We start from the raw sequence: 22,233 nt of genomic DNA on the forward strand, positions 1-22,233 counted from the left end.
TTCCCAAATACAGGTGTGCCAAGCTTGTAGTGTCATACCCATGAAGAGTTGAGGCTGTAATTGCTGCCAAAGGTGTTTCTTAATACATTTGATTTTAATAACTTTGATTACTAACACATTTGCTAAAATGTCTAAAAACCTGTTTTTGCTTTGTAGGGTATTGTGTGTCGATTGATGAGGGGAAAAACTAAGGTAAGGTAACAGAATGTGGAAAAGGTCAAGGGGTCTGAATACTTTCCGAATGCACTGTTAATAATACACAGCACTGTCTCTTGAGGCATGTGTGCTCTCTGCTGGCAGGAAATGGTAATTGCAGAAGTGTGTGTGTGTGTGTGTGTGTGTGTGTCTTTATTCCAAGTTCATAGGTGGCGCTATTACACCTTTTGCTGATGCACACACTTCCGATAACAGAAAAAAGAAGATGCAGCCCAGGCGCGGGATGATTACGTCCAACACTTGTATAGACGTCGTTATGGCAGCCCATGCTACTGAGCTTGAAATAGCCAAGAAACATTTAACTGAAGCAATTGGTGATAATGTTAAACAGTAAGTAAGCAACCATTGGTTGATTTGATGTTGTCATTGCACTTTTCTTTTTAACTTTCCTATTTCGAAAGTTGTTTTAATCGGCCACAAATGGATAGCTTAAACTAGCTCTCTGCTAACGGCTATGTATTATCTAGCTAGCTAAAGCCTGTAGCTTGTTTCCCAGTCGGTATTATGGGTGCGTTCGTAAATTCGCTCTGGCTATCTGCTCGATTTTTGAGCTTCTTGCTGAGTGTGCTAGAGTGAAGTGTAACTGATGCATTTCCGAACGCGCAACACCCGTTTAATATGACCCGTGTCTGTACATTTCGGCAAAAAAAGTTATTAAAATTGTTGCCATGAAAAGCAGCTTAACCAGCTCCGTTAGGTTGAGTGAAATGGTCAGAGTGAGGTGTTCTCTTATTTGTGTCTGGAAGTAACTAGCAAACTAGCTAACTTTATTTAGCCATTTAGCTTGGGTGCTTTTAAATTATTATTTTGTACATTTAACCTTTTTAACTAGGCAAGTCATTTAAGAACAAATTCTTATTTACAATGAATGACGCTGGGCTAATTGTGCGCTGCCCTATGGGACTCCCAATCACTGCCGGATGTGATACAGCCTGGATTCGAACCAGGGACTGTAGTGACGCCTCTTGCACTGAGATGCAGTGCCTCAGACTACTGTGCCATTCGGGAGCTCAAAACGGCTTGACTGCTCGGATCAACTCTACTCCTCGGCCAGAGCGTCCAGTGGACCTCTGAATTTACTAACGGGCAATCTGACAATGCTCTCAATTTACGAACGCCCAGAACGCAGTTTGGCACTCCAGAGTGAATTTACCAACACACCCATAGGTATAACATCGCGAGCTCGCCCGCCTGTGGGTAAAACAACCGGTGGTTACCTAGGTTACCCCATTGGCTCTTTTTACAAATGCAATTTTCTTGTCTGCTTGTTTTAGCCAATTTACTGTTCAAAACTACTTTTAAAAAGTATATGTGTAATGACTTTGTTATTCTCATTGAAAGCAAGTCTAAAGTCTGGTTATCGACATGTCTGTAGACAATTGTCATAGGTACATTATGAACATTATTTTTTTCGCCCAACGTCAAACTTGTATTGTCGTTATGGAAAAAGTAGTAATATCAAACGACGGCCCGGTGCGCCAAACAGCAATTTGCGGTCGATGGGAATTCCCTTTTATTACGTGAATATCGATTCGGGAGTACACGATTCGCGCATATAAACAAACAAACAAACAAACACAACCGTTGGGCGTTCGGCAGGGTTTTTTAGGCTGTTCCGAGCACACACTTTTTCTTGAGGCAAGTCGAAGTTCGGTATTCAAAGTCTACGCCCCTTCGTCAGTGATTGGTCATCAGTAGGGATTTTTCAATTAGGTGTTTGTCATTCGACGACAGATGACTAGTTTTCATGTACATTTTTCCACTTGAGAAATACTGCACCAAACATCTTAGGTAGATGTAAAATTGTGCGACTAAAGGCGTCCGCATCCATCCGGAACAGTTCGTTTTGTGGCGTTTTTGTTCTACTGTTTACGCAATCCATTATATATCGCAATCTGGGTCAGGTGGTTATAATTTGCAACATGACTAGCTAAATTATAAAATACGATTTTACCGTGTTAATCTTTCACAAGGCAATTCAGAGAAGCAGATCGTACTTTTGGTGCGCATGGAATGGAGTCATGAGTGCATTCTGATGCGTGGTCCAGAGCAAATGCTCTTTACAATACAACAAACAGGCTCATTCTGTTCAGGACAACCTAGTGTATAATGCCATGTCATCTTTTAATTACATATAACATAGTGATCATAAACGTTGACACAGTATATTACATGAGTTTTGTGATATGGAGATGTTCAGTGCACATTTGGCCTCACGGGTGTCCTCGTTATTTACAGCATTTCCCTCACTCAGAAAACAAAACATTTGCAAAAGTCCCAATTAGCAGGACGTATAAAGGTACAAGTGTAAAAGGTAGAAAAAAGAAAAATGAATCAGATTAAAATGGAATAATTCTGAACAGTCCCAAGACCAACCAGCAGATACGTTTCTAGCCACAAGCATAAACTAGCTAGCTGGGAACGACACATCAGGACGACTGACAAAACTGAACTGAGTCCGTTCATCTCCACTCCAACTCTTGTTCCGCAACGAACGTAATAAATTTGAACACCAGGCGTGTTCGAATACTCTCCTAAATCGAAGTTCGGTATACTCCCCCTTGTAGGAGTGGGAACTAAGTGCTGTTATTCAACGAGAGATGACTAGTTTATTACTTCAGAAATGCTGCAACGAACATCTGTTGCTGATGTAATATGGCTCGACTAAGGCCTCTCCTGCAAAAACGTCAAAATGAATGACAATTTATGAATTAATCTTATATTCATTCTGACTATTTTGAGGAAGTGTATACTGGCTATGTTGCTACGTTGTCTTGAGGGACAAACCGTAATATTGCAATTTCTCAAGTGAAGGTCTTTTTAAGAGGGTATGCGAGGCACAGACGATCACTTCGCCAAGCCAAGTTCTGCCAGGAGCAAATCGAACCTAGTATGCGCACGCTTTTACGTTAACTTTACTGAATGTTTAGCTAACGTTGTCATGAATGTTAATTTCCTCAATTGCATCTCTTATAGTTACTGGGCGAACTTGAAACTGTGGTTCAAACACAAGATAAGCAAGGAAGAGTTTGACATCGAGGCTCGTCGCCTTTTGGCACAAGACAACGGTTAGTGGAGAAATTATTCAACATTCTCTGACTGTTTCTGTGGGTTGGACTAGAGGTCTTCATACAGAAATGTATGCACTGAGAAAATGTCAGATCTGCTTAAACTTGAACATTTAGAAAATGCTGTGTGACTTCCAGCGAGTGTTTACTGTGAACGATGAGGCTGTAACCGCTTTAAGTTCGTTTTAAGTGGTCAAGTAGGCTACTGTGGCTATTTGATCATAATGTAGGCCAAACATTTTAACATGGAAATAGTTGTTCTTTCATTCAGCCTACGGTATCAGCCGATGGGTGGTGTTCAATGTAGGCATACATTCCATGAGACTTTAGAAAAAACATGCAGGGCTTGACATTAACTTGTGTATCCACTTGTTCTTCAGATAAGGATGAAAATGTTATTGTGTCTGTTGCAACAAACCACTTTAAAATAAAATGCATCATTATTCCCATACCATTATTACAGGAAAGAAAAATTATGCTACCCTCTGCCTGTTGGCTACTTGGCTTATTCAAGCCTGTTGCAAAATACAACACTTCGCTTTCAAAAAAAGTCTACAAATGCACATGTTTTGTGCTTTTGTAGGAATCAATCACTCCCCCATTGCTGACTACAAATGATCTATAACTGGGCTAATAAGGCAAAGGATATGAACAAATGTGCGCATGTGGCTACATGCAGCTCTTGCTTTGGTCTCATGCTGTAATAGTTTAATTGTATATTAGTTTAATAGTTAGTTTAATATAGTTTAATTGCATATAAGCCTACTGCAGCTCTGATTGGTTATGCCTAACTCGGGTCTCAGGCCTGTCAATGCAATATAACCCTACTCTGATGCGTTCTGCCTAAAACAAAATCTCTTGCATACTTTGTTTTGTTTCGGTATGTTGCATTGAAAGTGGCTAACATTGCATTGATTCGATCGCAATTCCCATAGTAAAGGGAAATGTTCATAGTGTTAGTGAAAATTTGAGTGAAGTTCAATGTCGTGCTTCTCTATGCGGGCTGATATTTCTTCTGGGCGGCATTCCCGGGGAGCTGCGAGCCTGCAGGTTAGAGGTAACATTGCCTGAGACCCGAATTGGGACCTGAGCGGGTCTGGATCCAGAATTATAAATAGTGTCTCGGGTCTGGGTCAGATTTGATATGATTGTCTCGGGTATGTGTAATTAAGACTTTTCCGGAAGGGGCTACACACACACACACACACACAGAGAGATGCTTTTCTGGAGTGTGTAGCTTGTTGGTTCCCTCCTCCCTGTGTTACTCACAGTACTGCCCTGCCCCTCCTGCTAGACTGTCTCTTCTCGCACTTTATCACCTCCGGTTAATAAAGTAACTCAGCTCCCTCACTCGGATAGGACCAAGTCTGGATCTGACTAGGTCTATACAGGTTGTCCTCGGGTCTGTTTGAAATGGGTCTATATATACAGTTGGAAGTCAGAAGTTTACATACACTTAGGTTGGAGTCATTAAAACTTGTTTTTCAAACACTCCATAAATTTGCCTTTAAAAAATGGTTTAACTTCTGTAGGGTAGGGGGCAGCATTGGGAATTTTGGATGAAAAGCGTGCCCAAATTAAACTGCCTGCTACTCAGCCATAAAAGCTAGAATCTGCATATAATTAGTAGATTTGGATAAAAAAACGGTATGAAGTTTCTAAAACTGTTTGAATGATGTCTGAGTATAACAGAACTCATATGGCAGGCAAAAACCTGAGAAAAAATCCAGCCAGGAAGTGGGAAATCTGAGGTTTGTAGTTTTTCAACTCTTGCTCTATCGAATACAGTGTCTATGGGTTCATATTGCACTTTCTAAGGCTTCCACTAGATGTCAACAGTCTTTAGAACCTTGTTTGATGCATCTACTGTGATGTGGGGGGCAAATGACGCGTTCACGTGAGAGCGAGCTCTGTTCCATTGCTTTTCTACAGACAAAGGAATTCTCCGGTTGGAATATTATTGAAGATTTATGTTAAAAACATCCCAAAGATTTATTTCATACATCGTTTGGCATGTTTCTATGGACTGTAACGGAACTTTTTGACTTTTTGTCTGCTGCTAGTGACCGCGCGTCGTGAGTTTGGATTGTGTACTGAACACGCTAACAAAAGAGGTATTTGGACATAAATGATGGAACAAAACAAACATTTATTGTGGAACTGGGATTCCTGGGAGTGCATTCTGATGAAGATCATCAAAGGTAAGTGAATATTTATAATGTAATTTCTGACTTCTGTTGACTCCAACATGGTGGATATCTGTTTGGCTTGATTTGTCGTCTGAGCGCCGTATTCAGATTATTGCATGGTGTGCTTTTTCCGTAAAGTTTTTTTAAATCTGACACAGCGGTTAAGGAGAAGTGGATCTAAAATTCCATGTATAACACTTGTATCTTTTATCAATGTTTATTATGAGAATTTCTGTTAATTGATGTGGCTGTCTGCAAAATCACCGGATGTTTTGGAACTACTGAACATAACGTGCCAATGTAAACTCAGATTTTTGGATATAAATAGGAACTTTACCGAACAAAACATACATGTATTGTGTAACATGAAGTCCTATGAGTGTCATCTGATGAAGATCATCAAATGTTAGTGATTCATTTTATCGATATTTCTGCTTTTTGTGACTCCTCTCTTTGGCTGGAAAAATGGCTGTTTTTCTGTGACTTGGTGGTGACCTAACATAATCGTTTGTGGTGCTTTCGCTGTAAAGCCTTTTTGAAATCAGGCACTGTGGCTGGATTAATGAGAATTGTATCTTTAAAATGGTGTAAAATACTTGTATGCTTGAGGAATTTTAATTATGAGATTGTTGTTTTGAATTTGGCGCCCTGCACTTTCACTGGCTGTTGGCGGGTGGGACGCTACTGTCCCTCTCCTTAATGTAACCGCTGCGACAGATTTAAGAAAAAAACACGGAAAAAGCATACATTGCAATAATCTGAGGACAGCTCTCAGAGCCCAAACAAGCCATAAAGATATCCGCCATGTTGTGGAGTCAACATTAGTCAGAAATAGCATTATAAATATTCACTTACCTTTGATCTTCATCAGAATGCACTCCCAGGAATCCCAGTTACACAAATGTTTGATTTGTTCGATAAAGTATATAATTTATGTCCAAACACCTCCTTTTAGCGTGCTTGGTAAACAAATTCAAACTCACAACGCGCGTGCAAGTCCAGCGGAAAGGTCGGACGAAAAGTCCAAAAAGTTCCGTTATAGTCCGTAGAAACATGTCAAACGAAGTATAGAATCAATCTTTAGGATGTTTTTATCATAAATCTTCAATGTTCCAACCGGAGAATTCCTTTTGTCTGTAGAAAAGCAATGGAACGCAAGGTAACTCTCACATGAACTTGCGTCACGAGCCCATGGCACTCTGCCAGACACCTGGCTCAATCCCCTCTCATTCAGCCCCCCTTCACAGTAGAAGCCTGAAACGAGGTTCTAAAGAATGTTGACATCTTGTGGAAGCAAAAATGACCACACAGACACTGTATATTGGAATGGCAATGAGTTGAAAAACTACAAACCTCAGATTTCCCACGTCCTGGTTGGATTTTTTTCTCAGGTTTTCTCCTGCCATATGAGTTCTGTTATACTCACAGACATCATTCAAACAGTTTTAGAAACTTCAGAGTTTTTTAAATCCAAATATACAAATGTATGCATATTATAGCTTTTATGGCTGAGAAACAGGCAGTTTACTCTGGGCACCTTATTCATCCAAGCTACTCAATACTGCCCCCCCATTCACCAGGAAGTTAATGACTCCAACCTAAGTGTAAGTAAACTTCCATCTTAAACTGTATATATTGGGTCAGGGTTGGAAAGGCCAAGGTGCATTTTGGGAAAGGCCTGTTTTGAAGCTCCCCGCCTCCATCTAGGCACTCCCCCACTGTTGTAAAACATATTTTGGAAGCTTTAAAAATGCATTTATTAAGGTTATTATGCCCTTGAGTTGCGTTCCAGGATGGCAGCACAAATGTCTAAATGTATTTTTGCCTTATTTATTCTATTACAGATGCACCTTAATGCATACTTTTATATTATGTGAGCTAAAAATAAAATTGAAAAAAAAAAAAAAAAACTTAAGTATAATTTTTGGAAAGTTCTAATTACTGCCCCCAAAACCTATAATGACATGTAATTTTGTCCTTGGAACATTTTAATTGAAATACCTATGGAGGACTGCTTCTGGGGAGTGACAATATGGGTGACCTGGGGCTTCAAAGCCTCTCACTGACCAATACATAGCATCAGCAATCAAGGGCTTTTAAACCAAGCTCTGGTCCATGTCAGCGACTTGCATCTTTCCATTCATCCCCCATCAACAATTTTTTTTTTTTTGTGACTGGCTTCAATATACTTTCATTACTCACCAAAGTTAAGATGTTACTAGAGTTCTGATTTAACTTTTCACTGAGTTCTTCAGTGAGTAATGAGAGCACTTTGTTTACAGCCGCTAGCCATGCACATGCGTCCGATTTGCACTACGAGCTGACACAAGCGTATGGACCAGAGCTAGTCTGCTCAGTGTAACAACAAAAAAATGAATTTCAATCAAACTCTCTACTTATTTTTCTTTCTCTCTCTCAGTTCATGTCCACAATGACTTTCTCCTGGCCATTCTCACGCGTTGTCAGATAATCGTCTCCACACCAGGTAGGTTTTCCATCGACTATATCACTATCGATGGATACCACACATCTGTATGTTGACCACAAACCTGACTGCAACCCATTCCCTTTTCCAGAGGGTGCTGGATCTTTGCAGTGGGCAGGTAGCTCAGCCTCCAAGCCTGTGAAGCCTGCCAAAGGAAAAAAGAAGTTCTCCTTCAGACAGAAATTTGATGTGAGTTGTTGTCCTTCAATAATGCATAATGGGAGGTGGCAGTAATACATAGCTTATAAACTTCAGACCTCTCCTGTTGGTGAAGTATAATTCCGTGCGTGTGACCCGTTGTGTGTCCAGCATCGTTTCCAGCCCCAGAACCCTCTGAGTGCGGCCCAGGCCTTCAGCCCGCGGGAGGTTGGGAGTGAGGAAGAGGAGCTGAGACTTAGTGCCCACACCCTGTTGCTGCCCACCCGGGGCCAGCTGGAGGCCCGCATGATGGTCACCGCTTTTGAGCTGGGCCTGGACAACGTCACGGAGGACGCCGTCAGCACCATGGTCCACGCAGTGGAGGTATGTGTCGAGTGTGTGTTTTTATGGGATACTAGTACAAGATATGAGAAGGGTTGTAAGACTTCATGTTTCTCATGTAGCACAGGTTACTTTATGCTTTGATACAGGCTTTGTACCCCTTCCAGCAGCAAGTTGTATCAGTCCACTCAGGACCCCCCCCCCCCCCCCCCATGCACACACTTCACTCACCTGTCGTTCCCTCCACTACCACAGAACCACCTGAAGGACATGCTGACTGCTGTGGTGTCCAGGAGGAAGGCCTACCGACTGCGTGATGGACACTTCCCCTACGCCTTCAGCAGTGATGTCACCCCCCAGCCCTACTTGAAGAACAGCCTGGCAGCCTACCACATTGTCACAGATTGGTAGTGAGGTTAATTGTCTTTCTGCAGTGTTCAGCTGCCTTAAATCAACTAGAAAAATGTTCAACAAAGTATCAAATCAAGTGTTATTTATCACATGCGCCAAATACAAATGGTGTAGGTAGACCTTACAGTAAAATGCTTACTTACAAGCCCTTACATTTTTATTTCACCTTTATTTATCTAGGCAAGTCAGTTAAGAACAAATTCTTATTTACAATAATGGCCTACCGGGGAACAGTGGGTTAACTGCCTTGTTCATGGGCAGAATGATAGATTATTACCTTTTCAGTTCGTGGATTTGATCCAGCAACCTTTTGGTTACTGGCCCAACGCTCTAACCACTAGGCTACCTGCCGCCCTGCTTAACCAACAATGCTTTAAGAAGTTTTTTTAGAAAAAGGTAAAACATTGAAAATAAAAAGTAACCAATAATTAAATAGCAGCAGTAAAATAATAATAGCGAGGCGATATACATGAGGTACCGTACAGTCAATGTGCAGGGCCACCGGTTAGTCGAGGTAATATTTACATGTAGGTAGAGTTAAAGAGACTATTCATAGATAATAAACAGAGCGTAGCAGCAGTGTAAAAGAAGGGCTCTTTTTCCAGCAGTCTTATGGCTTGGGGGTAGAAGCTTTTAAGAAGCCTTTTGAACCTAGACTTGGTGCTCCGGTACAGCTTGCCGTGCAGTAGCAGAGAGAACAGTCTATGACTAGGGTGGCTGGAGTCTTTGACCATTTTTAGGACCTTTCTCTGACACCGCCTGGTATAGAGGTACTGGATGGCAGGAACCTTGGCCACAGTGATGTACTGGGCCATACGCACTACCCTCTGTAGTGCCTTGCGGTCGAAGGCCGAGCAGTTGCCATACCAGGCAGTGATGCAACCAGTACCTCTATGGTGCAGCTGTGGGACCTTTTGAGGATCTGAGGACCCATGCCAAATCTTTTCAGTCTCCTGAGGGGGACTAGGCTTTGTCGTGCCCTCTTCACGACTGTCTTTAACCTCTTGAAACTAGGTGGCACTATTTTCATTTTTGGAAAAATAATGTTCCCAAAGTAAACGGGCTATTTTGTCAGGACAAGATGCTAGAATATGCATATAATTGACAGCTTAGGATAGAAAACACTCTAAAGTTTCCAAAACTGTAAAAATATTGTCTGTGAGTATAACAGAACTGATATTGCAGGTGAAAGCCTGAGAAAAATCCAATCAGGAAGGGACTCTTATTTAGAAAGCTCTGCGTTCCTATTGAGCAGTGAATGAGATATCAACCAGATTCCCTTTTCTATGGCTTCCCTAATGTGTCTAGTGTCACAATACATAGTTTCAGGCTTTTATTTTGAAAAATGAGCCTGAACGTCAACATTGCGTCAGTGGTCAGCTGGAGGCTCTCAGTGTTTTGTACGTAAAAGACAAATGCGGCCATTGTTTCTCTCTTTCCTACTAAGAAGCCACCTGTCCCGGTTGATATATTATCGAATAGATATTTGAAAAACACCTTGAGGATTGATTATAATGGATTATTATTATGGATCTAATTTGGAATATTTTTCGGCGTTGTCGTGACCGCAGTTTCTGGTGGATTTCTCAACCAAACGTGTACAAACGGAGGTGTTTCGGCTATAAAAATAATCTGTATGGGACAAAATGAACATTTGCTGTCTAACTGGGAGTCTCGTGAGTGAAAACATCCGAAGCTCATCAAAGGTAAATTATTTAATTTGATTGCTTTTCTGATTTTCGTGACCAAGCTGCCTGCTGCTAGCTAGGCATAATGCTATGCTAGGCTATCAATAAACTTACACAAATGCTTGTCTTGCTTTGGCTGTAAAGCATCATTTCAAAATCTGAGATGACAGGGTGATTAACAAAAGGCTAAGCTGTGTTTCAATATATTTCACTTGTGATTTCATGAATATTAATATTTTCTAGTAATATTTTTTGTCTGTTGTGTTATGCTAATTAGTGTCAATTGATGACAATTATCCAGGAGAGGGAGTTCCAAGAGGTTATTAATGTGTTTGGACCATGATAGTTTTTTGGTGATGTGGACACCAAGGAACTTGAAGCTCTCAACCTGCTCCACTGCAGCCCGGTCGATGAGAATGGGGGCGTGCTCGGACATCCTTTAACTATAGTCAACAATCATCTTCTTTGTCTTGATCATGTTCAGGGAGAGGTTGTTGTCCTGGCACCACACTGCCAGGTCTCTGACCTTCTCCCTATAGGCTGTCTCATAATTGTTTGTGATCAGGCCTACTGTTGTTGTCATCTGCAAACTTGCTGTTGAAGTCGTGCCTGGCCATGCAGTCATGAGTGAATGTGGAGTGCAGGAGGGGACTGAGCACGCACCCCTGAGGGGCCCCCGTGTTGAGGATCAGTGTGGCGGGTGTGTTGTTACCTACACTTACCACCTAGGGGTGGCCCGTCAGGAATTCCAAGAGCCAGTTGCAGAGGGAGGTGTTTAGTCCCAGGGTCCTTAGCTTAGTGATGAGCTTTGAGGGCACTATGGTGTCGAACGCTGAGCTGTAGTCAATGAATAGCATTCTCACATAGGTGTTTTTGTCCAGGTGGGAAAGGGCAGTGTAGAGAGCAATAGAGGTTGCGTCATCTGTGGATCTGTTCGGGCGGTATGCAAATTGGAGTGGGTCTAGAGTTTCTGGGATGATGGTGTTGTGAGCCATGACCAGCCTTTCAAAGCACTGCATGGCTACAGATGTGAGTGCTACGGGTCAGTAGTCATTTAAGCAGGTTACCTTAGTGTTCTTGGGCACAGGGACTATGGTGGTCTGATTGAAACATGTTGGTATTACAGACTCAGTCAGGGACAGGTTGAAGATGTCAGTTAAGACACTTGCCAAGTTGTCAGTGCATGCTCGGATTACACGTCCTGGAAATCCGTCTGGCCTTGTGAATGTTGACATGTTTAAAGGTCTTACTCACATCGACTATGGAGAGCGTGATCAAACAGTTGTCCGGACCAGCTGATGTTCTCATGCATGCTTCAGTGTTACTTTCCTTGACACAAGCATAGAAGTAATTTAGCTCATCTGATTTGTCATAGACGCTTGCTAAAAAACTTTAATGAGCAAGCCTTCCTTCATGAACTGGCCTCTGTAAAAATGGTATAGAATCAGCTTGATCCTCTCTAAGATGCTTGGACCTTCCTTTTTTGATACTTTCAGTGGTATTGTTAACAAACACGCCCCCATAAAGAAAATGAGAATTTAAAACCGGTTCAGCCCCTGGTTCGACCGTGATCTTGCAGAGTTACTCCACCTCAAGAATTGCATTTGGTGACAGGCTCGGCACACGCATACTCAACTTGACTGGCTATCATTCAGGCAAATGACAATTAAGTGAACTCAGGCTATCATGAAGGCCAAAGTTAGTTACTTTTAAGGAGCAGTTCTCTCTCTCTGGGTCTAACCCCAAGAAGTTCTGGAGAATAAACCCTCCTCACAGCTGCCCATGTCCCTTAATGTTGATGGTTGTTACTGACAAGAAGCACATGGCTGAGCTCTTTATTCACCACTTCATTAAGTCAGGATTCCTATTTGTCTCAGCCATGCCTCCTTGCCCGTCCAACATTTCCTAATCTCCCACCCCTTCTAATGCGGCTATCCCCGACGCTTCTCCCTCTTTTTTTCCCCTGTCCTGCTACAAAGTTTCACCCTGCAGGCAGTCACTGAGTCTGAGGTGCTAAAGGAGCTCCTTAAACTTGACCCCAAAAAAAACATCAGGGTCAGAAGGTTTATGTCCTTTCTTCTTTTAGGTTGCTGCCCCTATCATCGCCAAGCCTATCTCCAACCTTTTTAACCTGTCTCTCCTTTCTGGGGAGGTTCCCATTGCTTGGAAGGCAGCCACAGTTTGTCCTTTATTTAAAGGGGGAGATCAAGCTGATCATAACTGTTATAGGCCCATTTCTATTTTGCCCTGTTTATCAAAAGTGTTGAAAAACTTGTCAATAATCAACTGACTGGGTTTCTTGATGTCTATAGTATTGTCTCGGGTATGCAATCTGGTTTCTGCTCCGGTTATGGATGTGTCACTGCAACCTTAAAGGTCCTCAATGATGTCACCATTGCCCTTGATTCTAAGCAATATTGTGCTATTTTTATTGACATGGCCAAAGATTTTGATACGGTAGACCATTCCATTCTTGTGGGCCGGCTAAGGAGTATTGGTGTCTATGGCCTGGTTTGCTAACTACCTCTCTGAGTGCAGTGTATAAAGTCCGAAAATCTGATGTCTCAGCCACTGCCTGTCGCCAAGGGAGTACCCCAAAGCTCAATCCTAGACCCCACGCTCTTCTCAATTTACATCAACAACATAGCTCAGGCAGTAGGAAGCGCTCTCATCCATTTATATGCAGATGATAGTCTTATACTCAGCTGGCCACTCCCCAGATGTTGTGTTAAATGCTCTACAACAAAGCTTTCTTAGTGTCCAACAAGCTTTCTCTGCCCTTAACCTTCTGAACAGCTACAATAAAGGTCATGTGATTTGGTAAGAAGAATGCTGCTCTTCCCCCAGGTGTTATTACTACCTCTGAGGGTTTAGAGCTTGAAGTAGTCACCTCATACAAGTACTTGGGAGTATGGCTAGACAGTGCACTGTCTTTGTCTCAGCACATATCAAAGCTGCAGGCTAAAGTTAAATCTAGACTTTTTTCCTTTATCATAATCGCTCCTCTTTCACCCCAGCTGCCAAACTAACCCTTATTCAGATGACCATCCTACCCATGCTAGATTACGGAGACATCATTTATAGATCGGCAGGTAAGGGTGCTCTCGAGCGGCGAGATGTTCTTTACCATTCGGCCATCAGATTTGCCACCAATGCGCTTTTTTTTTATAGGACACATCACTGCACTCTGTACTACTCTGTATTCTGTTCATCTCTGTATACCCATCGCAAGACCTGCTGTTTGATGCTTATTTATAAAACCCTCTTAGGCCTCACTCCCCCATGTCTGAGATATCTACTGCAGCCCTCATCCTCCACATTCAACTCCCGTTCTGCCAGTCGCATTCTGTTAAAGGTCCCCAAAGCACACACATCCCTGGATCGCTCCTCTTTTCAGTTTGCTGCAGCTAGCGACTGGAACGAGCTCCAACAAACACTCAAACTGGACAGTTTTATCTCAATCTCTTCATTCAAAGACTCAATCATGGACACTCTTACTGACAGTTGTGGCTGCTTTGTGTGATGTATGTTTGTCTCCACCTTCTTAACCTTTGCTGTTGACTGCCCAATAATGTTTGTACCATGTTTTGTGTTGCTACCATGCTGTGTTGTCTTAGGTCTCTCTTTATGTTGTGTTGTCTCTCTTGTTGTGATGTGTGTTTTGTCCTATATTTATGTTTTATTTATTTTAATCCCAGGCCCCCGTCCCCAGAGGAGGCCTTTTGGTAGGCCGTCATTGTAAATAAGAATTTGTTCCTTACTGATTTGCCTAGTTAAATAAAGGTTCATAATTAAAAATCCGCTCACTGGGCAGCTTCAGGCTGTGGTTCCCTTTGTAGTCTAATAGTTTGCAAGCACTGCCACCTCCGACGAGCATCGGAGCCGGTGTAGTACGATTCAATCTTAGTCCTGTATTGATGCTTTACCTGTTTTGATGGTTCATTGGAGGGCATAGTGGGATTCCTTATATTCTTCTGGGTTAGTCCCGCTCCTTGAAAGCAGCAGCTCTTCCCTTTAGCTCAGTGTGGATGTTTCCTGTAATCCATGGCTTCTGGTTGGGGTATGTATGTACGTGTGCTCCTCAATGCCATCGGAAGAATCCCGTACCATATTCCAGTCTGTGCTAGCAAAACAGTCCTGTAGCTTAGCATCTGCTTCATCTGACCACGTTCTTATTGACCAAGTCACTGGTACTTCCTGCTTTAGTTTTTGCTTGTAAGCAGGAATCAGGAGGATGTAATTATGCTCAGATTTGCCAAATGGAGGGTGAGCGAGAGCTTTGAATGTGTCTCTGTGTGTGGAGTAAAGGTGGTCTAGAGTAAAAAAATAAAAATAAAAAAATATTAGTTTTTTTCCCCCCTCTGGTTGCACATCTACTTGTATCAATGAATTGCATAGAAACCAAAATGCAAATATTAGGCTATTACCATTTTAATGAGTAACTATATGGTAAGCGGTGGACTGTAGAATAAAGTTTAACTGCTCTGTTCAAATGTAACATCAAGGGTCAACTTAGAGTAATTTTATAGACTTCAGTTTTACCTTAAATGGTTGTTAGTTCAAACAACATACTATACTTTAGGTACATGAAGCACCAGTAGTAGCAGTAAAGTGAGTTAGGAGAGCTGCCCGTACAGCACACTGCAAAAAGGATCACTTGGAGACTGGATAGAGGTCCATTCAAAATACTTATTTTTATTTTATTTACAAAGGCAGAGGCCTTTGCAGTTTTAGGGCCAGGCAGAATTTCCCCTTACTAATAAATTACTTTTAGGCTCTTGTCATGCTCGTCTGTCTGTCTGTTCTGACTCCCTCTCCTCATCCATACTCTAGCCCACCTCACAGTGCATCTCGTCTGGCCGGCCAGCCCCCTCAGCTATTACAAGACGATGCTGAGCAGCAGGCTGCTCTCCTATTGGCCTGTTCTGGTGACAGTCTCCTTGCGCCCCTCCCTCCGATCAGCATGTTTGACCTCCTGGAAGCGTTACAGGTGAGAGAATCACAGCTTCAATCTGCCTTACGTCACATGATATACCTATAACAAAAAACATTCTGACATATGAATTGATTTGCTTTTTCAACCGCATTCCACAAACATTTTTCTCTCTAATCAAAAGGAAAGCTGAAAATGTATTTTTGTCATTGTATGTGAAAGAAAAATCAACTCAAACGATTATATTGTTCATGTTTTTCCTTGACGTAGGTCCACCGAGGTGTGATGCCCTCTCACACCATGTATGCCCTGAACATGGAACGGATTCTGTCCCGGCTGTGGCATCCCAGTCACGAGGACCTGGAGCAGGACCATGTGCACCGCCAACGCCTCGCAGGGAAGGATGGTCTGCTCGTCAGCTGAGACACGCACACACACAGACAGTCTGGTGGATAGACAGGCAGATTGTGGTGAGGGTATGGCTGAGACAAATGGAGAGTTTAACACCCACAGTGTTGAGGCATCCGTATGGCCCCTAAACCCTGCCTTGAAGCAGAGCGAGAGGATGATATCGAAGACTGGATTTCCACTCCACTAGGTCTACTCCGTAGAGGCTCTGCAACCGCTTCACCACGCACCACAACTTTACATTAGTGTCAATAACGTTTTCGAACGCTTGGTAGAGTGCAAACCCAGCCTAAGATGCACACAGTAGATCTGTTTTGAAGGCTCACATAGCTGTGCTGTAATGAAAAGGAAGGAAGGAAGGAATGAAGGCCCAGTGTGGTGTGGTCACAGACAGCTTGTTATGGCACTAACATGTCTACACACGTGCGCACACAGTGATAGCTCTCCCATAGCCTCTCTGACCCTCCTTTAAATGCACCGTTAGTGATGTTAATATGTTTGAGGAGGTGTGCATTTCTGACCTTCTGGTGGGTTTATTTTGTCAGTTAATTTGTTTGATAGAATAGTGTTTACTTTTGTTGTATTTCCCAAGCCTCTTGTGTACAAATGTTGCAGCCCTATTATTGCGATATTAACATGCTCTTGTAGAGTTATGCCTGAGTAGTCCACTTGGGTCCTTGTTCACTGTACTTTGTCAGAGCAATGCATGCATTAGTATGCATACAAATATGTATATATGGTTTAGTTATTATTATTTATTTTTTTATTTTATCTGATTTCCTGATTTATCAATAACTCGGCCATCTCGTCACCAATCCCTTAGGTTTTCTCAAACTAAGTTAAGAGATGGTATAATTTGGATTTATGGTTCATGAGAAGTTTTTCAAAGATTTTCCAAAATGTCCAAGATGGAGAAAAATCTATCCTGAGGGACCGTATGGGTTCTTGAGGCAAATTTGTTCAGCATAGCTTTGCTATGAATCCCTTATAATAATAGTAAACATTATGGCAGCATCATAAGTGGTGTGCAAGTGTCCGTGTAGGCGTGATAGTCCTGTTTACATGTATATTGGCCTAAAACATGACTGGTAGCAGGGATATATAACTACTTATGGTAATATACTAATGGTATTATATACAGTGCATTTGGAAAGTATTCAGACAGCTCGACTTTTTCCACATTTTGTTACGTTAGCCTTATTCTAAAATTGTTTTTTGTTTTTAGAAAATCCTCAGTCTACACACATTACCCCATAATGACAAAGTGAAAACAGGTTTTTAGATTTTTTTTTGTGCGAATGTATTAAAAATAAATAAAAAACATACCTTTTTTATTTAAAGTATTCAGACCCTAGCTATGAGACTTGAAATTGAGCTCAGGGGCATCCTGTTTCCATTTATCATCCTTGATGTTTCTACAAATTGGAGTCCACTGGTGGTAAATTTAAATTGATTGGACATGATTTGGAAAGGCACACACCTGTCTATGTAAGGTCTCACAGTTGACAGTGCATGTCAGAGCAAAACCAAGACATGAAGTCAAAGGAATTGTCTGTAGAGCTCAGAGACTGCATTGTGTTGTGGCTCAGATCTGGGGAAGAGTACCAAGAAAAAGATCCACAAGAGCACAGTGGCCTTCATCACTTTTAAATGGAAGAAATTTGGAACCACCAAGACTCTTCCTAGAGCTGACCACCCAGCCAAACTGAGAAATCGGAGAAGGGTCTTGGTCAGAGAGGTGACCAAGAACCCGATGGTCACTCTGACAGAGCTCCAGAGTTTCTCTGTGGGGATGGTTGACCTTCTGGAATGTTCTCCCATCTCTGCAGGACTTCACCAATCAGGTCTTCATGTTCGAGTGGATATGCGGAAGCCACTCCTCAGTAAAAGGCACATGACAGCCCGCTTGGAATTTGCCAAAAGGCACCTACTGGACTCTGACCATGAGAAACAAGATTGTCTGGTCTGATGAAGCCAAGATTGAACTCTTTGGGCTAAATGTCAAGCGTCATCTGGAGGAAACCTAACACCATCCCTACGGTGAAACATTGTGGTGGCAGAATCATGCTGTGGAGATGTTTTTCAGCGGCAGGGACTGGGAAACTAGTCAGGGTCGAGGGAAAGATGAACTGAGCTAAGTATAAAGAGATCCTTGATAAAAACCTGTTCCAGAGCGCTCAGACTGGGGCAAAGGTTCACCTTCCAACAGGACAACGACCCTAAGCACACAGCCAAGACAACACAGGGGTGTCTTTGGAACAAGTCTCTGAATGTCCTTGAGTGGCCCAGGCAGAGCCGGGACTTGAACCTGATCGTACATCTCTGGCTTTGCAGCGACGCTCCCTATCCAACCCGAGAGAGCTTGAGAGGATCTGCAGAGAAGAATGGGAGAAACTCTCCAAATACAGATGTGCCAAGCTTGTAGTGTCATACCCAAGAAGACTCGAGGCTGTAATCGCTGCCAAAGGTGCTTCAACAAAGTACTGAGTAAAGGGTCTGAATACTTATGTAAATGTGATTTAGTTTTTATTTTTAATATAAATTTACGAAAAACGTATACAAACCTGTTTGTGCTTTGTCATGAGGTTGTGTGTAAATTGATTAAGGGGAAAAAAATAGTAGTTGACACTATTGAACACGTATACACATCTATTGAACATATCTATTGAACCCATTACACTATCTACACGACACTATTGAAGAATGTTTCTTCTTTCTCAGTCATGGGAACTCGTTAAAGATATTTTAATTTATTATATAGCACCTCAGCTCCTTAAAACACCAGTCGTAAGACTATTAGCACAACCAGCATTTACAACAGGAGACAGACATTATTTTAGGCACACCCTGACCCACCGTCATAGAAAACGTAACTGCTCCCAGAGCTCTCTTGCCATATTTGGCTTGCTTGCTGCTCATTTCCGAAACGGTGTCCAATCGTTGTCGAGGAGCACGGTCCCCTACCAAGCGATTACACTACACTGGAGTGACTCAATGGTCAGTCTGTCCCCATTTTACTGTTAACAAACATTAAATGTATTCACTGTTCATCTAAGAACGAACTATTCAACGTGTTTTCTGCGCCAATAAAAGCTATTTAAAACCCGATTCTTTATAATTATAACAAAGACAATATTCTCAATTCATGACTTTTTATTCCACATTGTATTTGTCGTATATTTGTATTTTCTGAAGTGCTCAAAAGACAGGCATAAAAATAGTATTATGATAAAGTATTCATTCAGGTCTAACATTTGTTTGAACCTTTTCACAAAATGGTATTAATGTAAATGTTATGAAAGTAAGGCAGTTTTGTGTCAGTCCTAGTACACAAACACCTCTGGGTCAATCCTCGCACAAGGTGTGTCAATAAAGCAAAGTCTCGTAACGTTATAGTGTTACATTGTACAACTTGTCGCTGGTGAGAAAACTCAGTGCTAGACTTGGTCTATATACATACTAGACAATGTCAGAACTCGTAATCGATCAACAGGCATTGCCACTGTTTGTTGGCCGTAGCCACCACTAGCCTATTTATTCCACCAATACGTTTATTTTTCTTGTCGCCATTCTGTCAGGGCGCAAAGACGAAGAACACGCCCCTATAGGAGCTGCGTTTGGTCCCATAATGAAAAGTCTCACTCAAACCGCAATGTCTTATGGCTGTTCAGAACGCCTGGAGCTGCTGCGTCAATATGAGTTGGCACCCGCTGTTAACATGGTCCATGACCTTCTGTTTGAGCAGTGCCAGTTCGTCCCGGAGCACGTTGGCAGAAGAGACCAAATCTGTGTGTTGCGTCTTCAGGTTTTTGACCCTGTCCTCCAGCCTCGAGATCCTCTCCAGCTTCCTTTTCCGGCATTTAGACGCGGCCACCCTGTTCCTCATGCGCTTTCTCTCGGCCTTTATCCTCTCCTGGCTCTCCATGTCGATAGGAGACATCGGAGGGGTATCGCCGCTCATCTCGGGCACCGTCTGGGGCTCCTCTTTGAATGGCTGTAGCCGTGGGTGCTGGGCTGGCAGCTGGGTCTCGATGTGGGTTTGGGACGGGACGGACGTGTAACTGGCGGAGGAGTGTCTGTCGCCGGTAGGTGCCGACGCAGAGCTGACAGTCCGATTGAAAAGGCCCAAGTTTGTGTATTCCGGTGGCTCGGGGCGCACGGTGCAGCTGTAGGGTATAGGACTGTCCAACACAGTAGATACGGATGCCATGTCGTTGGAAGCATTCGTCTGAGAGTCACAACTGCCATTAGGCATATGCTGTTGATAATGAAGCTCCGCGAGCGCCCTCACGAAACCCTCAGCAAAACCCTCTTGCTCGTCGGTGATGTTCTTGGGACAGAGGAACTGAGTTGGGGTCGGAGTCGTCAAACCATTACACGACTGGATGATGAGCCTTTCCAATTCCGGAGAGGCCAGTTTTAATAATCCCACATCAGGGGACGTCAGTATATCGATAGCTTTCGCCCGCAGATGAGGTTTAAACATTTTAGGGTCGTTGAGGTTCAGTGTCATACTCTGCTTCATACTATTCGGGTTAAACTCATGATATCCACCCACTGCGCCTTGCTGACCATTTACCGATTCGTCATAGAATGTAGCTTCCATCTTGGTGGGCATCAATTGACTGGTCTTTATCTCGAAGATAGTTGTTGGGAAAAAATAAAAGCATCAACTGTTGAAATTGCAATAAACAATTTGGAGTGATAAACTGCAATCCGATGTCCCCAATCTTTTGACAATTTTAGGACAAGTAGACTAATGTTCGAAACTCAAGTCGGAGGACAACTATTGATGTCCTACGTGGAAACTTTTCTTGAGACTTGATAAAAGAAGAATAGTATCAAACAAAAATATTCACTTCCTCAATCGATATACGTCTTTTCAATTAAGAATTGTTTTATTCGATCTGCCAACTGAAATAAGGCTTTTCTTTTCTAAGCAGATGCTGTGTCTCACTCGATACAATGTACTTTCTAGCACTTCCAACGTGGAGACGAACTTTATCCACTTCTATGCTGCTGCTATACTGAAAATAACAATGATGTAATTTCTAAGGCTTCCTATTGGTTTGAGATGATGTGATGGGCGTTACTTTTTGTAATGACATGCACGTTGCGTGGACAACCAGCCATGTTCCCGCCTCCCGCAATGGTTGATGGGATTAGGTAATGCAGTAAAAGGAGCGGTGTCCTCTGGGATTACGTATTGTTTTTGAAAATATTGTTACCCGCTCTATTTCGCAACCCAATCTTAATCAGGTTGACTAATATTGCTTTCCTTCTTTTGCTCTTTGACTTTGTAGGTGGAAGCGTGGCAATTTGGCACCACAGTCACCACACAAATTGTCACCCTTGATAAAGATTCGCAAAAAAACGATATCAAATAAATAATTCAAATACTGAGCTATATTTCATGCAAAAAAATGGGAAATTATATACTAACACAATTACTCAGAAATATATGTTTTTTTAAACAAGTAATACGTTTTCACAAAAAAATAAATTACAAAATTATTGGCAGCCCAGTTTTAAATACTCCAGCACCTTTGCGAGGATAACGGCACATCCTTTTTCTAAAATGTTTATGAGATTGGAGAACACATTGTGAGGGATCTTGTCCCTCATACCTACTGTAAAATGTGTTTTTATTTGTATTTTTTTTTCACCTTTATTTAACTAGGTAGGCCAGTTGAGAACAAGTTCTCATTTACAACTGCGACCTGGCCAAGATAAAGCAAAGCAGTGTGACACAAACAGTCACAACAACACAAAGTTACACCTGGAATAAACAAACGTACAGTCATTAACACAATATAATATGTTTATATACAGTGTGTGCAAATGGCGTAAGGAGGTAAGGCAATAAATTGGCCATAGTAGCAAAGTAATTACACTTTAGCAAATTAACACTGGAGTAATAGATGTTATGGGGCTATTTTGCTTCCACTGATACTGGGGACCTCGTTAAGTCAACAGCATCATATACCAGGACATTTAACCCAAAACCTGGTTGCCTCAGCAACCAGTATATCTGACCCTGAAACTTGGCCACAAGTGGATCTTCCAGCAGGACAATAACCCCAAGCACACATCCAAATCCATAACGAAATTGTCAATTGACTATAAAATCAACATTTTATTTGTCTCCGGACTTGAACCCATTGAAAACCTGTGGTTTGAATTGAAGAGGGCAGTCAAAGATATCAAGGATCTGGAAAAATTCTGTATGGAGGAAAGTTCTATGATTCCTCCCAATGAGTTCTCCAATCTCATAAAACATTTGAGAAAAAGGCTCTGTCGTTATCCTCCCAAGGAGAGGGTGCTGGAATATTGAAAGCCAGGGTGACAATAAGTA

General features: G+C 42.2%; 2 protein-coding genes across 4 annotated transcripts; one reads left to right on the plus strand and one right to left on the minus strand.

Moving 5' to 3' along the window:
• The first annotated feature begins 398 nt into the window (after positions 1-398).
• On the plus strand, positions 399-17,130 carry LOC110508162 (transcriptional adapter 1). 3 transcript variants are annotated; one of them, XM_036966760.1, is made up of 8 exons: positions 399-546; positions 3,193-3,284; positions 7,893-7,958; positions 8,050-8,147; positions 8,268-8,480; positions 8,694-8,848; positions 15,371-15,527; positions 15,741-17,130. In XM_036966760.1, the coding sequence occupies exons 1-8, from the start codon at positions 422-424 to the stop codon at positions 15,891-15,893; spliced, it is 1,059 nt and encodes a 352-aa protein (XP_036822655.1). In that variant the 5' UTR covers positions 399-421; the 3' UTR covers positions 15,894-17,130. The 3 variants fall into 3 exon arrangements, with proteins under 3 accessions (XP_036822655.1, XP_036822656.1, XP_036822657.1); XM_036966761.1 differs by having other exon boundaries at positions 8,694-8,845; XM_036966762.1 differs by lacking the exon at positions 3,193-3,284 and having other exon boundaries at positions 442-546.
• A 1,883-nt stretch (positions 17,131-19,013) lies between these two features.
• LOC110508530 (transcription factor AP-1) lies at positions 19,014-21,323 on the minus strand. Its single transcript, XM_021589099.2, has one exon. The coding sequence runs from the start codon at positions 20,494-20,496 to the stop codon at positions 19,546-19,548; it is 951 nt and encodes a 316-aa protein (XP_021444774.2). The 5' UTR covers positions 20,497-21,323; the 3' UTR covers positions 19,014-19,545.
• Positions 21,324-22,233: the final 910 nt, after the last annotated feature.

This window comes from Oncorhynchus mykiss, chromosome 28 (assembly GCF_013265735.2).
Source record: "Oncorhynchus mykiss isolate Arlee chromosome 28, USDA_OmykA_1.1, whole genome shotgun sequence".
NCBI lineage: Eukaryota > Metazoa > Chordata > Actinopteri > Salmoniformes > Salmonidae > Oncorhynchus > Oncorhynchus mykiss.

Bases quoted from the DNA above. Each gene is read 5' to 3' on its own strand.
- LOC110508162 (XM_036966760.1), top strand. From the start codon at position 422: ATGCAGCCCAGGCGCGGGATGATTACGTCCAACACTTGTATAGACGTC. The intron at 8,481-8,693 runs GTATGTGTCGAG...CCACTACCACAG, and splicing joins CCATGGTCCACGCAGTGGAG to AACCACCTGAAGGACATGCT. The intron at 8,849-15,370 runs GTGAGGTTAATT...TCCATACTCTAG, and splicing joins CACATTGTCACAGATTGGTA to CCCACCTCACAGTGCATCTC.
- LOC110508530 (XM_021589099.2), bottom strand. From the start codon at position 20,496: ATGCCCACCAAGATGGAAGCTACATTCTATGACGAATCGGTAAATGGT.